Genomic DNA, 20,902 nt, shown 5'->3' with positions numbered 1-20,902 from the left:
CATTTCATCCAACTTCTGCACAATATACATTCTTCTCAGCAGCCCATGGAACCTTCTCCAAAATAGATCATATCCTAGGGCACAAAGCAAGCCTCAGCAAATATAAGAAAATAGAAATTATACCATGCATTCTATCTGATCACAATGCAATAAAACTAGAACTCAACAACAAAAGTAAAGACAAAAGATATGCAAACAGTTGGAAACTGAATAACTCATTGCTTAATGAACAATGGGTCATTGATGAAATAAAAGAGGGAATTAAAAAGTTCCTGGAAGTCAATGAAAATGAAAACAGAACCTACCGGAACCTATGGGACACAGCTAAGGCAGTCCTGAGAGGAAAGTTTACAGCCATGAGTGCATATATTAAAAAGACCAAAAGATCCCAAATCAATGACCTAATGATACATCTCAAACTCCTAGAAAAACAAGAACAAGCAAATCCCAAAACAAACAGAAGGAGAGAGATAATAAAAATAAGAGCTGAAATCTACGAAATAGAAACCAAAAAATCCATACAAAGAATTAATGAAACAAAAAGTCGGTTCTTTGAAAAAATGAACAAGATTGACAGACCCCTGGGAAACCTGACTAAAATGAGGAGAGAAAAAAACCCAAATTAGTAGAATCAGGAATGCAAAAGGGGAGATAACAACAAACACCATGGAAGTCCAAGAAATCATCAGAGACTACTTCGAGAACCTATATTCAAATAAATATGAAAATCTTAAAGAAATGGACAGATTTCTAGATACATATGATCATCCAAAACTGAACCAAGAGGAAATTAATCACCTGAATAGATCTATAACACAAAATGAAATTGAAGCAGCAATCAAGAGTCTCCCCATCAGACAAAGGACTGATAACTAGAATACATAGGGAACTTAAAAACCTAAATTCTTCCAAAATTAATGTACCAATAAAGAAATGGGCAAGTGAACTAAACAGAACTTTCTCAAAAGAAGAAATTCAAATGGCCAAAAAACACATGAAAAAATGCTCACCCTCTCTAGCAATAAAGGAAATGCAAACTAAAATCACGCTAAGATTCCACCTCACCCCTGTTAGAACAGCCATCATCAGCGACACCACCACCAACAGGTGTTGGCGAGGATGCGGGGAAAAAGGAACCCTCTTACACTGTTGGTGGGAATGTAGACTAGTACAACCACTCTGGAAAAAAATTTGGAGGCTACTTAAAAAGCTGGACATCGATCTACCATTTGATCCAGCAATACCACTCTTGGGGATATACCCAAAAGACTGTTACTGCAGAGGCACCTGCACACCCATGTTTATTGCAGCACTATTCACAATAGCCAAGTTATGGAAACAGCCAGGATGCCCCACCACTGATGAATGGATCAAGAAAATGTGGTATCTATACACAATGGAATTTTATGCAGCCATGAAGAAGAACGAAATGTTATCATTCACTGGTAAATGGATGGAATTGGAGAACATCATTCTGAGTGAGGTTAGCCTGGCCCAAAAGACCAAAAATCATATGTTCTCCCTCATATGCGGACATTAGATCAAGGGCAGACATAACAAGGGGTTTAGACTTTGATCACAAGATAAAGCGAGAGCACACAAGGGAGGGGTGAGGATAGGTAAGACACCTCAAAAACTTGATAGCATTTGTTGCCCTCAACGCAGAGAAACTAAAGCAGACACCTTAAAAGCAATGAGGCCAATAGAAGAAGGGGACCAGGAACTAGAGAAAAGGTTAGATCAAAAAGAATTAGCCTAGAAGGTAACACACACGCACAGGAAATCAATGTGAGTCAACTCCCTGTATAGCTATCCTTATCTCAACCAGCAAAAACCCTTGTTCCTTCCTATTATTGCTTATGCTCTCTCTTCATCAAAATTAGAGATAAGGGCAAAATAGTTTCTGCTGGGTAGCGAGGGGATGGGTGGGAAAGGGAGGGGGCGGGGGGCTTAGGGAGGGGGTGGGAGAAGGGGAGAAATGACCCAAACATTGTATGCACATATGAATAATAATAATAAAAAAACAGATGTGGAAAGGGCCTGGGACGAATATTCAACACTCCTTCATTATAAAAGTCCTGAAGAAACTAGGAATACAAGGAATGTACCTCTATAAAACAAAGGTTATGCATGACAAACCTATAGCCAGCTTGCACTCAAAGGGAAAAACAGAAACCATTTCTTCTAACGTAAAAAATGAGACGAGGGTGTCCACTCTCTCCACTCTTATTCACTATAGCACTGGAATTCCTAGCAGAGCAATAAAGCAAGAGAAAGAAATAAAAGGGATAATAAATAGGAAAGAAAGAAGTCAAATTATCCTTCCATGCGTATGATAAAACCCTATACTTAAAAGAACCTAAAGACTCCACCAGAAAACTCTTAGATCTGATAAACATTTTGGGAAAAGTAGCAGGATAAAAAATCAACATACAGCTGGCGGAGTGGCTCAAGCAGTAAGAGCACCTGCTAGCAAGTGTGAGGTCCTGAGTTCCAACACCGGTGCCACCAAAAGAAAAAAAAGTCAAGATCAACATACAAAAATAAGTAGCTTTTTAGGGCTTACAGAGGGGCTCATGTGGTAGGGTACCTTGAGTTCAAACCCAAGCACTAACAAAAATAAAAAAATAAAAAATCAGTAGTTTTCCTATACACCAACAAAGAATAGGCAGAACAGAAATCAGAAAAACTATCCCGTTCACAATAGCCTTAAAACATTACATATCACATCATTGTAAATGAGGGGCTGTTTAGGGGGGAAGTAGCAGATGGGAGGGGTGGGTTGGTGAATTTTATAGAAGTGCATTATATATGTAATATATTAATATATGAAACTTCATTGTACAATTAATTTGTGCTAATAAAAACATGAATTTTATATTTGAAATTAAAAATAATAAATACCCCTCTTGCAAGATACTTTCTGGGAAGTAAGATTCTCTCCCCAGAAGAGTGTATATACGAGGTTTCTGTCCCAAAGCAGCCAACTGCTTGGTTAGTATCTTGGAATTCTGTAAAAAAGAAAAAAAAAAAAAACAGAAAATTCTCTTTTTATTTTTTCATAACCAAAAGTATTCTGTAGTTACACAATAATGTATTGATTTCTTTTTGGCAGTACTGGGCTTTATACTTGTTAAGCAGGAGCTCTACAGCTTGAGCCACACTTCCAGCCCTTTTTCCTCTGGTTATCTTGGTGATAGGGTCTTGATTTTTCCCCAGGCTAGCCTGGACTGTGATTCTACTATTTTCCTCTTCCAGCTGTAGTTGGAATGATAGACACACCACTGTGGCCAGCTTTTTTCCATTGAGATGGGGTATTATTAACTTTTTTTTTTTTTTGCCCAGGCTAGCCTGGAACCATGAGCTTCCCAATCTCAGCCTCCCAACTAGCTGGAATTATAGGTGTGAGCCACCAGCACCAGGTTCAATTTGTTATTTTAAGTAAGACATTGTTTATATTTAGAAGTTTACCACTCTTTCAAGACTTACCTTTGTTTCTTTTGACCATCTGGCCTTCTCCCCATTAGAATTACACAAAGTATAAACAGCTCAAAGTCTAGGGGATGTGGCTCAGTGGTAGAACACTCGTCTGGCACATGTGACGGCCTGGGCTCCGTCCCCAGCATTGAAAAGACAAACAAGTCATAATACAGGACTCAACGTGCATAAGAAGAATCACACAGAAACTGAGAATATGGGGGTCCTTGAATACATAACTCTAGGGTTTAATCTCAGTGAATTATGTCATGGGCTTTCTAAAATCAGTCTTCTAGATTTCTTTCCAAAGGAGTCTGTCTTCAAAATGACACACCCTGTTCCAGGCGGGTTTCACATGGTATGCAGAGGCTTTAAGAAAAATTGTTAGAATTCAGATCTGACATGCTCCCTCTTTTTCTCAAGAGACAGAAGTAACAGTTGATTTGAACCAGAATTATGGCTAATAAGGTAATTTTTTGTGGAGGCTACTTCAATTTTGGGAAAATCCTTGACTAAAAACTCAGATAAGGAGGATCAGTGTAGAATTCCTGACCTTCTCCCCGTTGCAATCCTCCAGTTCGGCTCTTGTTTAATTTCGTAGAAACATGCCAGAAAGGAGCCTTGGAGATGGATGTGATGCGTGTCAGGAAGGATGTATTCACAGGGGACATGGGGCTAAGAGGAGAACCTAACTCAGATTTAGGGGAGTTAGGAATATGGTCGAGGACAGACTTCTTACAGCATATCCACTTAATGACTATAAAAACAGGCTTGCTCAGCAAGCACTTAATAAATGAAAGATAGTCTGGTTTGATTTCTGAAAATCTTACTCACTTTCCGGTACAGCTTAAGGAAGTATCCTTAAGGGGACAAAGAATGCTACGGAAATAGAGTACAGTAAGTAACACAGACAAGAAGGAAGATTGTAGAGCAAGCGAGCAAGAGAGCTAGGGTAGTTTTCCATCGAGAAGGCGATCCATGGCCATTAAAGATAACTTGTAGACACAGAAAAAAATGTGCCCTGCAAGTTATCAAAGCAGGCAAAAGCCACATTTCACATATTTTCATCGGACTTAGCAAGTATGGGCTTCTGTGACGTGCCCGTTAGGACACAGTACTTCAGTCTGACAGTTGCATGGCACCTCACTGGGTCCTCACCGTTACCTTCTTAACACTTGACTGCTGATCACTCGGGTAGTTCTATTTTTTCTCTGTTGGTAGATATGACTGCCATGAGCATAATCAGATACACAGCCCGTCCCCAGTCAGGCAACTGCTTTTGCGAAGAGTCTGGGGAAAGGCATCACTGGGGCGAAAGTTACAAACATTTTAAAAACCTTACGTGTTATCAGTGATTTCTAAAAGAACTGCGCCAGTTTCCTTCATTGCTAGAAATCCACGATCAAGTTTCACCACTCTATGGCCGACCTTTGTGCTACTATTCTGCGAAGTGTTTTTCTGGTTGTTACGTCGGTGTGTGCTGACAGTCAGACACAATGAGCAGAGAGTGGCTGCGTTACCCGGTTTTCCAGCAGCATGTGGACTGGCCTTCCCATTGAAAGCGCTCTTCCCACGCGCGAGCACGGACGGACGCTGCGATGCTACCCTCGCAGCTGCCCCTGCTCTGCGAAGGTCTGCGTTTGCCATAAACCCTCCTCTGCTCTCCCGGGCACTCTTCCTGCGAGAGCTCATCCCTTGCAAGACCCGAGGCCTGATCCCAGTGCAACTCAAACCGTGCAGCCCACACATCAGAAGCTAATTAGATGCTTAACCTTGACCGTAGGTTGTCTCACAAGCACTGCAAAGCAACGTCCAAAATTGCACTGCTGCCTTGAGGCTTTGCTTCCAAAACCTGCCTTTAGAAACACTTATTGAATGACTAAAGAAAAAACAATCTCACCACTAGAGGAGAGCAGAGCTCTCGCCACACACTGTGGGAGCACTGCAGATGTAAGGAACACAGTCACCAAGCCCCTGAGGCCAGGAGGACTCTTCTGCTGAGCATTGGAAGGTCTACAGGGCCAGAGAGCATTCGGAGGGGGACAGATAAGGGCGCAAGGTCAGAGAAGAGACAGGCAGGACATCGTGTGCCTAGACGGCAGCTTGGGTTTTATTCTCAGTACGATGGGTAAACACCAAGGGACTTTCCAAATAGGACTGAAAATGATTTTACTTCAAAATACTTTGACTCACAAGAAGTGGTCATGTATTTGACCCATCCCACGACAAATGATGCTGCTACATCACTATCGACTTAGGTAAATTCATATTTGGATTTCACCAGTTTATAATTATTAAGTGAACAAAGAAAAACTTGCATAATTCTGTGAAATTTTATCACATATGTAGTCATACGTGTAACCATAACCACAATCAGAACACAGAACTGAATACACTGCAAAGAAGAAACTCCTTCATGGTACCTCTTAAGAGTCATAACTAGCTGGGTATAGTGGTACACACCTGTAATCCCAGAACTGGCGAGGCTGAGGAAAGTTTAAGGCCAGTATGGGCGTTATAATGAGACCCCTGACTCAAAAAATTTAACAAAGTAGTCAAAACAGCCTGGAATCTTAACTTGTGGAAACCACTTATCTGTTTTCCATTACTACAATGTTGTCAGCTCCCAAATGTTACAGAAATGTAACTCTAACTGTATGCAGTGCATGTAGAGCTCTGGCTTGAATCCTAACCACCATGACCACCCCAGAGTAACCCTGGTCCTTTTCCCCACCGTGTTTCCCAGAATACTGTAATTAAACAAAACCGTTAGAGCGGTAATGGGCTTATGACCAGAACCTGTGCCATAAGTGCCATAAAAGACTCGTGCCCTTGATACTACATTCCACCTGGATGAAAATCACTTTGTCCTGTCCACCATGTAAGTTCCTTCCTCTGGTGCAAACTGCAAGGACACACTGGCCTGGCTGTCACCCTGGACCTGCCTCCGCCATATCCAGCATAGTATGTGGTGCCACCCTGCCTGTGCTGGCCTCTTTCTTTGGTCTCATGGCACCTTGCAGTCTCTTTCTTTCATGGCAGAGTTTTTCAGAGCAATGTAACACTTTGAAAGCTGCTTTTAAACCCAGCATTCAAGCTGCTGTGTGTTACAGTAGTTTATCCCTTAAATGTAAGCTAAAACTAAAACCAACTCTTAGAAGAGCAAGGGGAACAGCTTCATGATGTTAGCTCTGGTAGTGGATATGTGGCTATCTTTCTTGGATATGACAGAGAAGGCACAATGAAAGGAAAAACAGCCTGCATCAAAGTTAAACATTTTTGTAAATCAAAGGACACTATTGACAGGATGAAATGCCCACAGAATGAAGAAAATATTTGCAAATCATACATTGATGAGACATTAGCATCCAGACTATGTCAAGAACAAAAACTCAAGACAACAGAAACCACCCAATCACAAAACAAGCAAAGGCCTTAAATAAACACATCTCCAATGACGACAAATGACTAGTAAGAACATGAAAAGATGGAGAATCATCAGGGAAAAATGCAAATCAAACCACGATGGCATTCCGCTTTGCGATGGTTCCCATAAAATACCCAGTCCCCAGAAGGTAAGAGTTGGTGAAGCCAGGCAAGAACTGCCACGTCTGCACTGTTGGAGGGAATGTAGGATGGTGCAGGCTTTATAGGAAACAACGGAATATCATTCAGCCTTCAAAAGGAAAGAAATTCTGAAACATGATACTGCTTTGATGAACCTTGAAGATATTCTGCTAAGAGAAGTTAAGTTAGTCACAAAGGGACAAATATTATACAATTCCACTTATATGAATAATCTACAGGCCAGAAGGAGAGCCGTCACCAGAAATCAAATCTGCTGAACACCCGATCATGGATTTCTAGCCTCTAAAACTCTGTTTTTGAAAGCCAGCAAGTCTATGTTATTTTGCCATGGCAGCTAAAGCTCCCACACAGCTAGAATTACCCAGGTGTACCAGTGTACCGATATGGCTTATTGGTTGAGATGGGGTCTTGCTATCTTTTTGCCAGAATTGGCCTCAAACCTAGATCTCCTGATCTCTGCCTCCTGAGTAGCTGGGATTACAAGTGTGAGCCACCATGCCTAGCTCAGTTATGCTGTTGCGGGAGTTTGCTAGCTGAGATACGGACTCTTGAGGCAATTAGCAGGAGGCAATGTTTTATTGTGCCAGCACAGACTCAGCGGACTCGTGTCCAAAGGCTGAGCCCTGAGAACAAAGGGGTCTCACCTTCTATACCCTTGCAAGCAGGTTACAGAAGCAAAAAGCAAGGTCTAATCCATATATGGTTATACTTAATTTTATCGGCTACTTTACCCTAGTGCTACGTGACTTTCCCCTTCCTGGTGCTCTGTGACCTTCCTTGTGTTCAGATTTCTCAGGTTTTATTTCTCTGCTGTGCCATCCCGACCTCCCTGCTACTGTCTCAGGGCGCAGGCCTCTTTCATTTTCTTCTGATCCTCCTCCCTGTTATGATGACTTAAAAAAAAAAACAGTCATTATAACCCAAAAGAGCTTTGTATAATTATAAAAATTTAAATTAAAAATAAAATGGCAGTGTGCTTGCGCGACGTGTGACACTAAGGAGGACCCGCAGGCTCGGCGGGGCTCGGGACACGCTGTCTTCCCGCGTTGAGCGCCCGATGGCCGCGGCCAGGTTCTCCCCGGCCCGTCCTGAACCCTGGCGTTCCAGAGGTGGCACAATGGAAGCTGGCCTAATTGAAGAAATGCTATCAATGATTACACTTCACACGGGAAGTAGAACCTGGAGACAACGCTCCTTACTTTGAGCAGTTTTGATGGCAGAAAAGACGGCCATGTGTAAGGGAAGCAATGGAGCAACCCATAGGGCCTGACGTGCAGAAATGGGCCGGTAGGGATCCAGAAGAAGGATGGTAGCAGCTGCTACAGCTCTTACCCTGTCTGTGCGGGGCAGGGTGAGGGAGATAGAAGGCGAGAGGCCCAGTCTGTCCAGTATGATCCCTACAGAAAAGATTCAGTAACCCCGGGAAGCTTCCTGGTCTTCCTGTACAACTGCATTATCCACGCAGAGGAAGTCATGGCACTTCAGAAACTGTCTCAGAGACCTCTCTCAGACTCCAAAGCCAGTGATTAAGAGAAAAGTGCCTCAAAGAAAACCAGGTGGGGAACTGTTAGTGACTGATGAGTCAACTGTCAATAAATCAGAAAGTGATCTGGATCTCCGGAACTTGAGACAAAGGCTGATGAATGTGCAATTCCAAGAAGACAGGGAATCCCCAGTTGGTATTCCACAAAACCCTAGCCTGCCACACGAATACCAAGGAGTTTCACAAGATCAGCTCAACTGCTACCTGCAAAGAAAGGAAGTGGGCGCGCCAGGCATTGTTGCCAGCAGACAACCTTTATTCTCCCAAGGCTGGGCCAGTTAAGCAGGAATCAGGGCAAGGCAGACTGGCAGCCATGTATTTTGAGTACAAATACTCAATGGGACTCAATGAAATTATTTGGTGAGGAACATAGGAAAGTCACGTTGGGTGTCTGAGAAAAGATGCTTTCCCGAACAGAACCTCAAGCCAAGCCTCAACACGTGTGTTCCATGACTACCTAGTGCCAACTGAGAAGAAAAGACTGGCCCTTCGTTGGGCGTTCGCTGTGATCTTGCAAATGGTGTCATACCCAGGGAGCATCCCTTCCCTCTTCCCCTTCTTAAGTCTTCTTCTTCTTCTGTCTCTTCCATCAGCTTGTTTAGGATAAGTCGGTTCTTTATGTCTCCTTTTAAACAACTGACATAAAGCCCAGAGAACTGCTGTCTGAAATAAGGACTTCACCCACCATTGCCTTTCTTAGTGTGTCACATAGGCATCGGACACCACTTAATTTCCAAATTACCGTTCTCAAAAGCAGCAATTACAAGAGAAATCAGGCCAGAGACCCAAAGTCGGCCTGGGCTTTGTATTTCGTCAGGTTAGAGGCACTATTTCTGTTGATAACCTTTTTTTTACCTTGGGCCATTGGTTGATGTGTTTTAAAGTTGGTGGCCATTAGGCTAATCTATTAAAGAAGTTTGAAAATTAAAAAAAATATATAAATAAAATGGCAATAAAAGAGGAAAACGTAAACAAAACCAAACCCTGAGCCTTTTAGTCAAATTGTTCAGCACAGCTACCCTGCAGCTTCCCTGAGCCTGCCCACTGCCGTCCTCTCGTCCCTTGTGAGGACGTTGGGAACAGGGTGAGGCTCAGAGAGGGAGCTCAGGGGAGGAGAGACGAACTGGTTGAGCTTAAAGATGGGGTCAAACAGAAGAATGAGTTAAAGATAAGAGATTATTGAGTAGCCAATACGGGGGTGATTAAGGAAGAGAATAGAATCAGGATAGGGTCAGGGGATAGAATCAGGGGCTGGGTGTCTGTTAAGTGAATCACTTCAGTTTAGAGACCATTTCTTTTGATGAACAGAAGCTTTTTAGTTTTATGAGGTCCCATTTATCTATGCTGTCTCTTAGTTGCTGTGCTGCTGGGGTTTCATTGAGAAAGTTCTTACCTATACCTACTAACTCCCGAGTATTTCCTACTCTTTCCTGTATCAACTTTAGAGTTTGGGGTCTGATATTAAGATCCTTGATCCATTTTGAGTTAATATTGCTATAGGGTGATATACATGGATCTAGTTTCAGTTTTTTGCAGACTGCTAACCAGTTTTCCCAGCAGTTTTTGTTGACGAGGCTGCTTTTTCTCCATCGTATATTTTTAGCTCCTTTGTCAAAGACAAGTTGGTTACAGTTGTGTGGCTTCATATCTGGGTCCTCTGTTCTGTTCCACTGGTCTTCATGTCTGTTTTTGTGCCAGTACCATGCTGTTTTTATTGTTATTGCTTTGTAATATAGTTTGAAGTCAGGTATTGTGATACCTCCAGCATTGTTCTTTTGACTGAGTATTGCCTTGGCTATTCGTGGCCTCTTGTGTTTCCATATAGATTTAATGGTAGATTTTTCAATCTCCTTAATGAATGTCATTGGAATTTTGATGGGAATTGCATTAAACATGTAGATTACTTTTGGGAGTATCGACATTTTTACTATGTTGATTCTACCAATCCATGAGCATGGGAGATCTCTCCACTTTCTATAGTCTTCCTCAATCTCTTTCTTCAGAAGTGTATAGTTTTCCTTGTAGAGGTCTTTCACATCTTTTGTTAGGTTTACACCTAGGTATTTGATTTTTTTTGAGGCTATTGTAAATGGAATTGTTTTCATACATTCTTTTTCCGTTTGCTCATTGTTAGTGTATAGAAATGCTAATGATTTTTCTATGTTGATTTTATATCCTGCTACCTTGCTATAGCTATTGAACAGAACACCCACAGAGTGGGAGAAAATATTTGCCAGCTATACATCAGACAAAGGACTGATAACCAGAATATATGGGGAACTTAAAAAACTAAATTCTCCCAAAACTAATGAACCAATAAAGAAATGGGCAAGTGAACTAAACAGAACTTTCTCAAAAGAAGAAATTCAAATGGCCAAAAAACACATGAAAAAATGCTCACCATCTCTAGCAATAAAGGAAATGCAAATTAAAACCACATTAAGATTCCACCTCACCCCTGTTAGAACAGCCATCATTAGCACCACCACCACCAACAGGTGCTGGCGAGGATGCGGGGGAAAAAGGAACCTTCTTACACTGTTGGTGGGAATGTAAACTAGTACAACCACTCTGGAAAAAAATTTGGAGGCTACTTAAAAAGCTAGACATTGATCTACCATTTGATCCAGCAATACCACTCTTGGGGATATACCCAAAAGACTGTGACACAGGTTACTCCAGAGGCACCTGCACACCCAGGTTTATTGCGGCACTATTCCAATAGCCAAGTTATGGGAACAGCCAAGATGCCCCAGCACTGACGAATGGATTAAGAAAATGTGGTATCTATACACAATGGAATTTTATGCAGCCATGAAGAAGAACGAAATGTTATCATTTGCTGGTAAATGGATGGAATTGGAGAACATCATTCTGAGTGAGGTTAGCCTGGCCCAAAAGACCAAAAATCATATGTTCTCCCTCATATGCGGACATTAGATCAAGGGCAAACACAAGGGGATTGGACTTTGATCACATGATAAAAGTGAGAGCACACAAGGGAGGGGTGAGGATAGGTAAGACACCTAAAAAACTAGCTAGCATTTGTTGCCCTTAGTGCAGAGAAACTAAAGTAGATACCTTAAAAGCAACTGAGGCCAATAGGAAAAGGGGACCAGGAACTAGAGAAAAGGTGAGATCAAAAAGAATTAACCTAGAAGGTAACACCCACGCACAGGAAATTAATGTGAGTCAACTCCCTGTATAGCTATCCTTATCTCAACTAGCAAAAACCCTTGTTCCTTCCTATTATTGCTTATACTCTCTCTACAACAAAATTAGAGATAAGGGCAAAATAGTTTCTGCTGGGTATTGGGGGGGGAGGGAGGGGGCGGAGTGGGTGGTAAGGGAGGGGGTGGGGGCAGGGGGGAGAAATGACCCAAGCCTTGTATGCACATATGAATAATAAAATTTAAAAAAAAGTGAATCACTGACAACAATAACAGATGATTCACACTTTGCCATGGCTGTTTTGTTGATGACTGATCTTCATGCATGAAGACAACTCATCAGCACCTTGTGCAAAACCATCCTGCTTTGGTCTTGGCAGGCACCTTGGAGGTGACATCTGACTGGAGACCTAACACATGAGCAGGGGTCCCCTAGATGAAGAGAGGGAATGGACAGTGGACATGCAAGGACCTGCTCAGGCAAGACACAGGTGCGCTGAGCATCGGGCGAGTGCGAGGAGGTGAACCATGGAGAACTGAGGCCAGGGAGGAGTGGAGGGTGCAGGCAGTAGCACTGTGAGTTCTGTGTGGGATGGGCCCACCGGATGTGTGGGGAATCTACATGGTTGGGGATAAACACAGAGACTACTACTAGGAACACCTGCAGTAAATAATATTAAAAAGGGTAGAAATTAAGGACTAACTTAATTACCATTCATTTACTTTATTCCCTCTTAGGTTGATTGCCAAATAAAACAAATGACTGCTTGTTATTCTGATTTATCAATCTATTTCTAGTGAATTTGATAACTATGAGTCAGGATAGCATGCTGTTAAAACAATCAGATTTTGACTTCTTAAGATACAAATAGTCCCAAGATAGAGTAATAGTCCACTGCTCACTTTCTATTTCTCTTCAGTACGTTTTAATTGTAACAGGAGATGGAATTCATACCTTGAAAGAGGTAAATTTGTAATAAATAAAGAACTTACGTATTCATGGCGTTACACCTTTAGGAGATTCTGGGGCATGAGAGAGACTTCCTAGGGATGGCTGTGATGCAGATGATCAGGGAACATCTTTATAGCACCTTAGTGGTCAGTCCCTTCGTGAATAATGAGGCTTAGGAAATGGTGAAGAATGCTTAATATGTATCGTATGCTAGAGAAAGGTTTGCAGTTGCAGAGATGGAGCACAAATTCTAAATCACTTAATGGCTAAAGTGAATAATGAAAGTGTTTTTAGTTCACTCAGGACAGCTGAATATCCTGTCAACTAGTTGTAAGTCATCCACAGCCCTTGCAGAAGAAGGGCAGCGGATGGTCCAAGCTATGATGAAGACAGTGTGTCCACTTACCAGGGAGGGCTCTGTGGCAATCCACTGCACCTCCTTTGGGTCTGCGTTTTCTGGATCATACACCCACACAGTGACAATCTGCAAAAGAAACGTGCTTACAGAGCGACAGAGTCAAAGCTGAGGGAGTTCAGCTAGTGTGGTTTAAAGTGTAGTTTGGGGAATGTGTTTTGTGATTGCTGAAAATAATTCTAGTTTACCTCAAAATCACTTTCCCCAGTTTTAAATACTTGGCCAGCTGTTGTAGGTTACACGTTCCTTTATGGTTGTTGCTTTGTTCTGTTGTGGGGTGCACACTGGAAGATGCTCTGTCTAAAAGCTACCATGCCTAATCTGTAAGTGAACTGAATCGCTGTTTGCTCCAGTCACCCTTCTAGGCAGAGTGCTAAATTGGTAATGCAATACTTATTACCAATCCTCCTTCAGAGTGGAGCACATGAATCAATTTTCACTTGATTGAGTAGGCTGTCTGTTTAATCTTACGTCATCCTTTAAGCTACCGTGAATTCTTTGTCACGTCTGCTTTTCCCCTTCCAGAATTTAGGAGTGCCATCATATTTTGTTTTATATTTAGTCATGAACTCAAGTTGACAGCAACAACCAAGAGCCAAAAAACGGTGCTCTGCTTCCTATAATTTCACCTCTGCCAATAAATTATAAGCAAGGTTGGTTAGTTAGGGAAAATATTTGGATGGCTTCTATAAGCAAGAAACTAATTCTTCTACATTAGTTTTATCTTTGCTGTTTCTTTAAGCAGTTTAATGTGCCATAAAATTATTTTCACATATTTGCTTTCTAAGAAAACACCCATAATCTTAGCCACTGAGGAGGCAGAGATAAGGAGGATCACAGTTCAAGGCCATCCCTGGGCAAACAGTTTGTGAGACCCTATCTCAAAAAAACAAAAACACGAAACAGGGCTGGTAGAGTGCAAGCATGAGGCCCTGAGTTCAAACCCTAGTACCACCAAAAAAAAAAAATATTGTTTTAAAAAGTGTTTTCATCAGACTAGTTGTAGATAGATTTTAAAACTGTAACCAACTTTTTATTCTTTTTTAAATTTTGTTTTGGTAACTGATTTTTTTAAAGTCTGAGTCCTGGCCTAAGAAGCAAATATTTAAACTTACTCAGGAGGAAAGGAGAGAAAGCGTTGTCAGTTGAAGTTGTATGACTTCTATATTTCTGTGCCATCAAACATCAGTAAAAGTACTGACTGTGTAATTCTGCTGTTTAAATAGAAACAACGGCCTCCTAAGTGAAAGGGCTGATATTTTAACTCGATTATTTTATTGTAAATTAACCCATTACTTTTTAATTTGGTTGAGTGTTTTCCTCATTAAATAATGTTTAAAAACTAAAATGTGTTTGCATTTCTTTACATTCTATACAAATTTCACTTTCAGTTGTTGGCCGAACAACTACAAATGTTTTTATTTATTTAAAAACATTCGATTGTTCCATTTAAAAAATGTGTGCCATTTTGAATAACTGGAGACCAAAGAAGGTTTAAAAAAAAACTCCCTAAATCCTGCATCTGCCTGGAGGCCTTAATTATTTATTCAAAATCCTGTCTAATTCTCATTTTGGTTTCTTTCTTGACACATGGATGCCTGTATTTGAAAACTGCCCAGCATGGCTAGAGCGGTGGTCAGCAGCATGGCACCTGCCAGAGAGTGTGCTGTTGCTCCTGCTTCCGACCAAGGTCCACCAGCTCCACCGGGCCCATTCCGTCCGTTTTCCCGCTTCTGGTCGGTTCACCGTGGAACCTTATCTCCTGGTCATCTTTCACGTTCTTGTCAATATGAACTTCTGGAATCTTCGCTGGAGTTACCTTCCTTCCATCGCAGCTTTTGCCTCTGTCCCCAGGGCCTTGGCACTCCGTGCACATGAGTGGGTTTTCTGACCCTTTTCAGGAAAGCACTCTTCTGCTCCTTTCTCACCACCCTGACTTCATGTGTCACAAATCACATTCTGGCAGAGCCGGTTGTCTTGCTGCAGCATTGCCTCGATCTTCTCAGGCCCAGCCCTTTTACCTCTCCGTTCTGTGTGTGTAGGGGCCCAAACCGCCACCTGTCCCACCTGCCTAATTCCTGCTCGTCTCCTTTGTCATGTAGAAGTCCCTGTTCTTACCCAGAGAGAACCGTGTAAGCCTGAGAAATCTGGTTGAACTTTCCTCCCTCGCGTGGATTCCGAAAGGGTGGTGCCCCCAGGACAGTTTCCCGTTTCCTACGAGCCTTTTCCCCTCGTCCGTGGTGAGAGCAAGTGGTTTCTTTCACCGGTTTTCTGCAGCCACGGCGCAGCTGGCAGGGAGGCGGGAAGGAGCCCACCGCCACCAGTCCCCTACCTCTTCTGCACGTTCCCGACAGTTGTCTAGACCTGGATTTGTTCTTAGTTCAGAATTCAGTCTCACATCCCTGGCTTTGAATTCCTTAATTATTTCTGACAACTAGCAAGTTCCCTTTCTGGCTTTGAAATTCCATACACACACCCTATATTAATGTAAGGGTCTGTCCATGCGTCCTAGCCTTATAGAGAAGCACGTCTCTTCTGCAGGCATTTCTGTGGATTTGGACAGAGGTGGGGTTATTCTGCACTATTTGGGTCCGTAATATGTTTTCCATTTCTAGAAATTCCTCTATGTTTTCTGTCTTAAAATTTCTTATTCAGTGAGAATACTCTCTTGCTTTGAGCTCTGTGACAGTTACAGCCTTAAGAGTTAATGCAGTAACATCCAGGAAGAGGCAGGCGTACCTATGGACAAGTGGACTTGTTCAGCCACCTGATCCGCTATACACAGCTCACTAATTATTTTTTTACTATCTCTTCTTTCCAGAAAATCATTGCTTTAAAAAATTAAAATATAAACAGCACTAGGATTTCCAGATACAATCACCTTATTTCAATTTCAATGAACATATTTTGAACGTATCTCTTCACTGTATTTTCTTTTTTTTTTGGCGATGGTACTGGGGTTAGAACTCAAAGCTTTACACTTGGTAGGCAGGCACCGTACTGCTTGAGCCACGCCTCCAGCCTTTTTTATTTTTATTATTTTTTTTTTTACTATGGTTGTTATTCAGGTAGAGTCTCAATTTTTGCCCAGGGTAGTCTGGACCAGAATCCTATTTTCCATGCCCTGCTGGCGCTGGGATGACAGGCCTGTGCCACCACGCCCAGCTTTTTTCCTTGAGATGAGATCTTGTAAAACTTTTTCTTGCCTGGGCTGGCCTGGAACCATGATCCTCCTGATCTCAGTCTCCTCTGCAGCTGGGATGACAGGCTTGTACCACTATACCCAGCTATTGGTTGAGATGGAGTCTTATCCAAAAACTTTTCATTACAAAAATTACTTTGGAAAATTCCTCGTGTGGTAAGCATGAAAAATAAGAGGGAAACAATACAGTAGTGTGTCATAAAGGACATACAATATTGAAAAAATTTTACCTGGGTTAAATTGTCAAAATAATTTCTGTTGGGAAAAAGAGGAGACACATTTCAGTAAACAGCATGTTAAACATTAGCCTAAATACTCTATTGCCATGTTCATGTTTGTAAACCTTTGAGTTTCCTCTTTCTATTCCATTTTATTCATATAAACAATTAGATGCTAAACGTCCAAAGCGAAGCTAAGCCCGTGTGTGCCCATTTCTCTGCCAGTGTGCGCACTACTTTTATTCACCATCACGGAAGGCTCAGGGGCTTGACCTGCGTGCCTCCTCACCGGTACTGCACGTTCACAGATTCAAGATTGCGTGACTCAACTTTAAATATCTGACGTTTTTCATTGCATGTTAAAAAGCCTAGTGTTCAGATGTGTAATTTACAAAATCATCCTTTAGCGTGTCTTTCGTCCACCAGGCCTGAAAGGAGCAATACTCATTTGTATGTCTTTTAGAAAGTGGGGCTTTTCACTTTAAAGTTATCTGATATGTTTTTATTCTATAATCTTGGGATTATGTTCTGCTTTGCTGATTGCATATACCTAGTACATTATTATTCACAAAACAAAATGAAAATATTTTGAGAATTAGTAACTGAGTAGACAGTGAGTTTAGGGACTGTACAATGAACATAATATTTCATGTGTTCAGCCTGGTATGTTCAAAAAGTACTGAAAATAAATACTATATATACCATAAATACTATATATGCAGCACTGGAGTTTGAACTCAGGTCCTCATGCTTGCTAGGCAGATGCTCTATCTCTTGAGCCACTCTGGCAGCTGTGATACTATGAATCTTGACAGTTAAGTTATGCTAAGAGTTCATGACATCTAAGGTTTATCAAAAAGACCCCAGGCTCCAAGGCTGACATGATCTGCCTTGGGCTATGCTACTTGTCAGAGGGGCAAGGAAGAAGGAAAAAAGTGGCTCGCTGAGTGAGTTACCAGTGCATCTGGGAAGGAAAATTTGAAGGCAAAAGGAGAAATGTGTAGATAATAAAAGAAGCTTTGGTATTGATATGCAACCTTGCAGAGAAGGAGTCGGTGACCATTGATGTTAAAGTAATAATACTGATTTACACAGGAAAAAAAAAATCATAGCACCATTCTGTTGCATATTTATCAATTTGCTTGGCTTTCTTGAGTTAGTGTGCAGATTGGAGTATAGGATGAGAAGGCAAAGGTGAGAAGCCTGGATTAAACTGATGTTTACAGTAAGGACAGGTGACAAAAAGCCAAAGAGGGAAGGAAAAGCTGGAAGAGAATTAACATACAAATAGAATATAGTGGTACTAGAGGAATGCAAGAGTTTCAAGGAGAACTTAGTAAACACAGATAAATCCTGAAAAATCAAATTGGAGTTCTAGAAAGGGAAAACTGTCAGTCAAATAAAAATACAATTGAAAGCTCCTCCAGTAGACTGGACCAAATGGAAGGCAGAATATCAGGGCTTAAAGACAAGAGAAAAACCAGATGATGATAAATGAAAAAAGAATGGAGAAGTTAAGATGGAATATGCAAGAACTCTGGGACTCCATTAAAATACAAAACCCATGAAGCATGAGCATAGAAGGAAGAGAAGAGGTGCTAAAGGCATAGGAAACATAATAATAATAAAAAGAGTAATAGAAAATTTCCCAAATCTTGAGAAAGAGATGCCCATCCAGGTACAGGAAGCCTTTAGGACTCCAAACAAACAAGACCAGAATAGAACTTGCCCATCATATAGTTAAAACACTAAGTATAGAGAACAAGAAAAGAATATTGAAAGCTGCAAGAGAAGTGACAAGTCACTTACAAAGTCAGACCCATAGAATAATAGCTGATTTCTTGACAGAAGCAGTAAAAGCAAGGAGAGCAAGGAATAATGTATTCAAATCTCTGAAAGAAAATAACTGCAAGCCTAGACTACTCTAGCCAGCAAAGCTATCATTCATAATTGAAGACGAAATGAAAACCTTCCATGATAAACAGAAACTAAAGCCATTTATGACCACTACACCAGCACTATAGATACACTTCAAGGACTTCTACACACAGAATACAACCATGAAAATAGGGAGGGAAATAAATCTCACCAGATGAATACATAGTGGGGAGCAGGGAAGAAACAAACACTAGAAAAAACAAAATGACAGGAATTACCACATAGCTTGCACTAATAACTCTGAATTTTAATGGTCTCACTTTTCCAGTCAAAAGACACAGACTGGTAGGTTGGACTAAAAAAGCCAAGACCCAACCATTTGTTGCCTAAAAGAAATGTACTTTAGTAACAAAGACAAATGCATGCTTACAGTGAAGACAGAAAAAGATGACCCAAGCAAATGCACCAGAATGCAAGCAGGAGTAGTCATACTCATAAATGATATAACAGACTTCAAACAAAATTAGTCAGAGGGTCACTTCATATTATAAAGGGACCAATCCACCAGGCGGATTTAGCTATTGTAAACATATATGCACTAAATGTGACATAGCCAATTTCATAAAGAAAATACTACTTGATATAAAAGCTCAGACAGGCCCCAACACAGTAATAGTGGGTGATTTTAATACCCCACTCTCACCAATGGATAGGTCATCCAGACCAAAAAAAATCAACAAGGAAACATCAGATTTAATCAACATATAGATCAAACGGACTTAACAGACAGCTACAGAATATTCTAACCCAAAGAATACACATTCTTCTCAGCAGCCCATGAAAGTTTTTCCAATATAGATCATATTTTAGGACATACAGAAAGTTGAAATAACTTCCTGTATTTTATCAGACACAATGGAATAAAACTATAAATCTGTAACAGGAGAAACTACAGAAAATGTTCTAACATACAGAGACGGAACAATTCACTTTTGAACAATCAGTAGGTCACTGAAGAAATGCATGAGGAAATGAAAAAGTTTTAGAAGAAAATGAAAATGAAAATAGCCATCTGGCCATAATGGCAGATGCTACTTCTTAACCTGGCTGTAGCAGGGATTTCTGATCTCCACATTTGCCATTTACCTATTTCTGAACTATTTCAGAACCACAGAGGGAAAGCTGGTGACTGGCATATGTGAAACTACCAACAAGGGCAGAAGCCTGACTTTTTCATGAGTAGCAAAGACTCCATCCATCCTCGCTTCTCAGTGAGACTCTGGGAAGGTGGCAGTAATTCAGAGATATCCATGTGTACACCTGCTGGGGCTTGCTGCACCCTCATCATCAGAACTTACAGCCTGGCACAGGGTTTCCAAGTTAAATGTACCTAAACTGCAGAACCATTTGGCAGGAAGGGACATGTGTCCCAGGATAATGAAGCTATCAGCAATAACCATGTGTGCTGTGTACACGGGATTCTGACTGTACCTGACTGCCTGGGTCACTGGCCAATCCTCGACTAGGACTGCAGCCAATGAAATGTGGATCATAAAAATCACATGAAGAAATTAACAGTGTCATCATAGAACAGGGAGACAAGGTTCCTCCAACAGAATGGATGTTAAGTGGGTTAAAACAAAAGGTATATTCCATTCACCCTGAGGCAGGGGCCACAACATACAGCTCTATGTGTTCAGTGTTTGGGATACTGCCTTGTCTGTGATACTAAATCGTGCTCTGATTCACTGACGCTGTTTTCACTAGTTGCATAATTTTACAATAGAGTTTATGGCATGTTCTTATACCTCTTTTCTCTTCTTGCTGCTATTCATTCACTCTCATGCTAAACTGGGTTTGAAGGGATGTGCAAGACAAAGGAAATTCTTTGGGAATGTACACAGTGGAAAAACATGAGCCCTGTAGTCTAAAAAACCAGAATCCAATTTCAATGCTATCTTTAAGTAGCTTTGTGTTTTTTTGTCCCATTTAACCCATCCAAACTTACATTTCTATTATCTATTAAATAAAGATAGTAATACTTCATATATGTGATTATGAAAATTGAGAAAAGCAACGTATGTAAAGTATGAACATGTAGACATGGTATGTGTTCAAACTGTGGTTGCTGTTGTTATTTTATTATTTGTTGTTCTACTGAAAAATTCACTTTGGCAATATATTTGAGAATATCTTAGTTTGTGAATGAAAACTTGTACAAAAACCACAATACAGATAAGGCATTTGTAATTTAAAGCTAAATACTCTCAAAGTATTAATTTTCTTTGTATTTCATACTGCATTACTTACTCAACTGTGTAATACCACATAAAGCAAACAGAAGAATCAACCAAAAGTAAATAGCGTTCTTCTTCTTCTTCCTGAAAGAAAATGCAAAAGACACTGTCATATACTAACGTAATTGTAAAATAAGTGCAAATATGAACATAAGCATAAAA

General features: G+C 41.0%; 1 protein-coding gene and 1 pseudogene across 1 annotated transcript in view; one reads left to right on the top strand and one right to left on the bottom strand.

Annotated features, from left to right (window-relative positions):
• The window catches only part of Catspere (catsper channel auxiliary subunit epsilon), a 130,699-nt gene that overhangs the window by 82,785 nt on the left and 27,012 nt on the right, over positions 1 to 20,902 (bottom strand). Inside the window, exons 5-8 of the mRNA XM_074048792.1 lie at positions 20,754 to 20,824; positions 16,578 to 16,602; positions 13,137 to 13,214; positions 2,905 to 3,011 (exon numbers count right to left, since the gene is read on the bottom strand). Coding sequence (XP_073904893.1) covers positions 2,905 to 3,011; positions 13,137 to 13,214; positions 16,578 to 16,602; positions 20,754 to 20,824 — 281 coding nt within the window. The remainder of the gene's footprint in view (positions 1 to 2,904; positions 3,012 to 13,136; positions 13,215 to 16,577; positions 16,603 to 20,753; positions 20,825 to 20,902) is intronic.
• On the top strand, positions 8,313 to 9,253 carry LOC109700209 (centriolar and ciliogenesis-associated protein HYLS1-like; annotated as a pseudogene).

This window comes from Castor canadensis, chromosome 11, assembly GCF_047511655.1.
Source record: "Castor canadensis chromosome 11, mCasCan1.hap1v2, whole genome shotgun sequence".
In the NCBI taxonomy this organism is placed as follows: domain Eukaryota; kingdom Metazoa; phylum Chordata; class Mammalia; order Rodentia; family Castoridae; genus Castor; species Castor canadensis.
This window is presented reverse-complemented; position numbering and strand designations above follow the sequence as displayed.